Source organism: Sphaeroforma arctica (assembly GCF_001186125.1).
Source record: "Sphaeroforma arctica JP610 unplaced genomic scaffold supercont1.1257, whole genome shotgun sequence".
NCBI classification, from domain to species: domain Eukaryota; class Ichthyosporea; order Ichthyophonida; genus Sphaeroforma; species Sphaeroforma arctica.
This window is the reverse complement of record NW_014039301.1, coordinates 184-5,683: the sequence shown is the minus strand read 5'-3', so window position 1 is coordinate 5,683 and position 5,500 is coordinate 184. Positions and strand designations below refer to the sequence as shown.

At 41.5% G+C, this 5,500-nt stretch overlaps 1 protein-coding gene across 1 annotated transcript; it reads left to right on the top strand.

The window, feature by feature from the left end:
• Window positions 1-4,181: 4,181 nt before the first annotated feature.
• On the top strand, window positions 4,182-5,266 carry SARC_10457 (glucosamine-6-phosphate isomerase 1). Its single transcript, XM_014295499.1, has one exon. The coding sequence runs from the start codon at window positions 4,284-4,286 to the stop codon at window positions 5,094-5,096; it is 813 nt and encodes a 270-aa protein (XP_014150974.1). The 5' UTR covers window positions 4,182-4,283; the 3' UTR covers window positions 5,097-5,266.
• Window positions 5,267-5,500: the final 234 nt, after the last annotated feature.

The window sequence follows — 5,500 nt, the reverse complement described above, 5'->3', positions numbered from 1 at the left end:
AAATATATAACAGTATAATTATATAAAATCAATGTTTTTCACAAGCACCGACGTGCAATTTCATGGATATACATCAGCGTGCGTCTCGCTTCAGTTGCTCACCTTAGCTGTTGGCTCGTACTCCAATCCGACAACAGATATGAATACAGCTTCTTTCATAGGTCTAATTGTCCAATATCCTACCATCGTGGATAACGATGCACACAGTAAAAGAATATAGCGAAAAATTTCTTCTGCTGGTATGGTCCCCCAGAGCAACCCATGGCCGCCACTCTTGCTAATTTCGATCAAAGGTTCCATACGTCTTGGAGAGACATTATTCACTTCAGTTTGAAGTAGATCATTGTTCGGAGTATCATCCCGTACAATGCTGGAACGTTTCTGCGTCGATTTTCTCATATTCAGCTTTCAATGTACCTCACCACCAACCGTGAATGAACTCGAATGCTACTAGCTATGTTTGTTTGAAAATAATTAATAAATACTAAAGAGATTCTGAATGTTGTCATTGTTGTGTCCATTTTTTTCAGCTCTGCTTGTCTTTTCTAAAATAAAAACATCTACACGCCAAAAGTATCTATGGCAAATTGCCTTCTTAAAATTGACCGATTAATTTTCGTGATATTTTTTAGGAGGCTATGAATAATAGATTATAGCGGATAGCCTTCTGTTTGATTTAGATGACTATGTGAAGGGCTTAAATTTGATTATTTATGCGAGTGCAGTGTCAGTACACTCGCATTCAGTGAACGCCGAACAGCCCGAACCGCGTATTGACTATGCAGTAGATTGATATACATTCGGATCGCGAACACATATCAAAAATTTACAGATACCTGACGCGGTAAAGGCGCAGTGTACAGTCGGGGGGGAAAAGGCGAGGTTCACAGATATCTTTTCTACCTATTTTATTACGGAATTCAAAGACCAAAAAGTAATCTTCATGTTTTGGCAGGCAATGCACTGTGCAATACAATTTGTCGTTTATTGGTATCGAATCGAAAAGCATTCTTTTCCTGTGGTATTTATAGTTTGGGGTTGGGTTATTATCAAACCCGTAACTTTTGCAAGACTAATTACAGGCAGTGCCGACATGGTATTCTATGTCTGTCGTAGACTAAAAGATTTAATATCCGTTTTTAGCCGGGATGTAAAAGATTGCAATTTTGAAAGTATTGCCGCCGTTAGGTGTGACTATCATGACTTTCTTCAAAGCACATAACCGCTTTCAACACATAAACATGTCAAGCTGATTCGGCATTCAGAGGCTTAGCAAAGATATGACACATTGCGCTTTCTAATACGCTAAATATATTACACCGTTATTCATTTAGAAGGTGACAAATCAACTGACAATAGTGTCGGTATTCACATATTTGGAAGACACAGTTGTGGCTGATTTTTGGTCAGCAAGAATTTTTAGATCAAGTCTCAACTATAATATAACCCCCCCCCCCCACTAATAATAAAATGTAGCAGTTGCACTCTCAGTTCCCCCCCCAAATATGATGAAATGTAACAGCTGCACTCTCAGGCTCTGTCTCTCACTCACTCACTACCAAGCCTTGTTATGTTATTGTTGTACATACAGAATAAACGTTCTACGTTTAACGCTAACGTAATATTTCCTACAAGGTAAAGTTTAAACTGTATATATGTAACGCATACCCGGCTGACAACAATCAGATACATGTGACCAACAGACGAAAACGTTAGCCAGCAGGGTTCTCAGAATTGAGCCGGCCAGGGCCCAAAGATTTCTGATTTGCCAATTTCCACCAGTAAGCAGTCATACTCTTGCTCGAGTCATTAAAGTCATGACTCATGATTTAAGTCACAAGTGTCAAGCTGGTCAACAAAGATATAGTGACTAATAGTCTCTCTCGCTGTCTATTGATGAGAGACTTGAGAGTAGTTCTCCCATTCTCTCCACTAGCTACTAAAGATAGTAGAGTAGTCAGTAGAAAATACTACTAGTAGTAGAGTGTAGACTACTCTAGTAGTAATTTTTAGTAGAGAGTGATGTCATAAAACGTCGAGAGAAGAGCGCTCACATTAATAATCTGACAACAAAATGAAAAAAGGCGCACACTTCACACAGGGGCTGACAAGTGAAAACGTATACACATACAGTATACAGTTTACACACACGCGCGCGGAAGAGCGAGCGAGAGAGAAAGGGCTGGCTGAAAAGGGAGAGAGACGTTAGACGACTACGAGAAACGAGTGACGATTTGACAAGTTGACTCAAGTCCTGGACTCCTGGGTTCTCTAGACTTCTGAAGTCCTGATGTAATAAATTTTGACAAATAAATTCAACATTTGGATTGTCGAGAGAGAGTATGTATGGCGTACGCTATATACTATTCTCTCTCTCTCTCGGCTGCTCTCTCCATAGAGCTATGGCTAGAAAGAGTGAGAGGGATAAGACAAACTCTCGTATCTCTCTCTCTCTCTCTCTCTCTCTCTTTCTCTCACACACAAACAAGCACACATAGACTCTCTCGGAAAGAGATTGTTCAGAGGGAGACTCTCTCTCTCTCTCTCTCCCTCTCTCGAGTGTGTGTATTTGTTTGTACTTTATATTTAGTATACACTATACTGTACTAACTCTACAAAGTCTACGACTGATGGCCTAAGGGCTGGTAGCCTGGGCACTCAGGTTACCGACTCACTGCCAATGGTGGCTGGCGCAGCAAACCAGTGGTGTGACTGGTGACTGGTGACAACAGTGGTCAGTGATGGTGCTGGCGTGCTGGTGGCAGACACCCAGACAGGCAGCGTGCTGCGTTCAAAGGTGCTGATTCTGAATGCTGAAGGCTCATACTCTGAGAGTACTCAATAAAAATAGATAATTTGGAGGCATTTACTCTTACTACTCGCTCCATCAGAAATAAACAAATCATGAAATGAAAGGGTTGTGCAATTACAATGTACACTCTTGTATTTTTTTTAGGGTTTTTTTTCTCTAATCACTGATCACTGTGATCAGAAACATATGTACCTGCTACTCACTACTCTGGGTAGTACACATATTCATTATTCGCATAGGGTTCAGAACTCCATTAGGCAGCAAGTCTCCACTCTCCCCACTCCCCAGTGAGTCCTGTCTCCACTCTCCAAGAGTCCAGGTATGTACAGAAGTATGAGTCTATGACTCATCAGAACTGAGAAATTGAGAGAAGTCAAAACTCAAATACTGCTGCTTCAGAAGACTGTCTATTAATAAAAGAAAGATGAAGAAATGTTTTATATAAATAATTAAAGGAGCAAAAAACAAAAGAAAGAAATAAAAGGACGTATCATATGTAGATTCGTTTTTGTACATACTGCCTTGTGCAAAGTGCAAACTTCTCGGAGGACGGAGAGTCGGAGAGTCGGAGTATTTAAATACTAAATATGTACCGTACATATTTACCATCGATCCTGCCCTTGATGTTTGATAAATACTGTCAGTGTCAGACTGTCAGACTCACAGTCTGTACTCTGTCATCACTATTCGACAATACAATCAATTTGACATTTGGTAGTTAAATAGCAAAAATGAATACATCATCAATCAGCTGCGGTTAATCTATGGTCGCAATTAGGAATATTTTTGCCGCAGAGTATAACTTCAACAAGTTTGTCGGTAAATAAAATATTACTTAAAAAAAATAAAATGCGAGAACGAAAAAAAAAGACCCTCATTATAAAGAGTTGAAGATCAGGGCATTCAGGCCCAGGCCCAAGGGTGAAACGGCAGGCGCCAACTCCCTGCCAACTTTGCAGTAAAGTAGTTAACTACACAGCTTTCCATAAATACGTTTTGCATTGTATCGTATAAACGTTGATATCCGGATGGCCCAATACTCGTAGATTCGGGTGCATGTTCGGAGCTCTAAGGTTCAAAGCTATCTGAATATTTTTTCGCAGGGGTCCGCTAGATTCGGAAAAAGGCCATTTATTTTTAATCCTTTGACATGTAAATATACTTTAAAACTATATGCATCGTACGAAAGAGCGTTTCCGATAAACTGAGTAAAAAGAAACGGATTGAGGTGAAGACCGCGCGTTGGTAGAATAACTCCGATTGGCCCGGGTCCGTGCGTTGCCAAAAATGGTGATTTGCCTATTTTTATCATTCTGATACAAAATATTTTCAAAATGCAGAGCTGCACTTCCCGTCTTCCCAGGAGTGCAGCACACGCCACTATGTCAAATGGGGGTATAATACGTCCTACGAACGCACAATTTAGTAGCATACACTATCACATTAGACATACAAAAAGTACAGAGACACTATGAAGCTAATCATCGAACCGGATGCAGAGCATGTTGCTACCTATGCCGCTGACTATATCAAGAAGCGCATCAATGCATACGGCGCCGGGCCCGACAACTACTTCGTGCTAGGTCTGCCCACTGGAGGTACACCGGTCAAGACTTATAAAAAGCTGATTGAGTTTGTGAAAGCCGGCGAGCTTTCCTTTAAGTATGTGAAAACCTTCAATATGGATGAGTATGTGGGTCTTCCCGAGGACCACCCTCAGTCGTACCACACGTTTATGTTCGACAACTTTTTCAAGCACATCGACATCAACCCTGCTAACACACACCTGCTGGATGGCAACGCCAAAGACCTCACAGCCGAATGTGCGGCGTACGAGGAAAGGATTCTAGTGGAAGGTGGTATCGAGCTATTCCTGGGCGGTATGGGAAACGATGGTCACGTAGCGTTCAATGAGCCCTGCAGCTCCTTGGCCTCACGCACGCGTATCAAGACACTCACCTCGGACACCATTGTCACAAACTCACGTTTCTTCAATAACGATGTCTCAAAAGTGCCCAAGATGTCCCTGACTGTGGGTGTGGGAACCGTATTCGATGCTCGGGATGTACTACTGTTGGTGACTGGGGAAAGCAAAGCCCTGGCGCTGCACCATTGTGTCGAGAAAGGATCCTCCCACATGTGGACAGCTTCTGTGTTCCAACACCACGTGAACAGTACGATTGTGTGCGACGAGGATGCCACTATGGAGTTGAAGGTTAAGACTGTAAAGTATTTCAAGGATACGAGGGAAATCATCGAGAAGAACTTCCCAGGTGGTCAGTAAATAGATTTCTGCCGGGGTAGTCGTCGTCGACTGTCATCGGGTCTCGACTATATCTTGACCTAGCTGCTGATAGGAAAGAGGCATTCGGGATTTGCAAAACGTACTTATAATTTGGTAAACGACAAGCATTCATTTACATCAATAAATATATTAATTGAACAAAACTAAAAACTTGCCCAGAGAAAATGCATTGGGCTGCTATGTAACACGTATCGAAACAAAGCAAACTCAAAGCTGATAGAAAATTCCTGCTCCATCAAAAAGTAAGTATTGTATGCACACGTACACTTCTTTATCGAACTTAATATCGAAGTCCCGCATACCGTTTCTTTTGATAAAGCATTAACTTCCTGCTTAAACTCCTCCGACTTAAACTACGTCACTCGCCGATATATATAAATATA

Coding starts and splice junctions, on each gene's coding strand:
- SARC_10457 (XM_014295499.1), top strand. CDS start 4,284: ATGAAGCTAATCATCGAACCGGATGCAGAGCATGTTGCTACCTATGCC.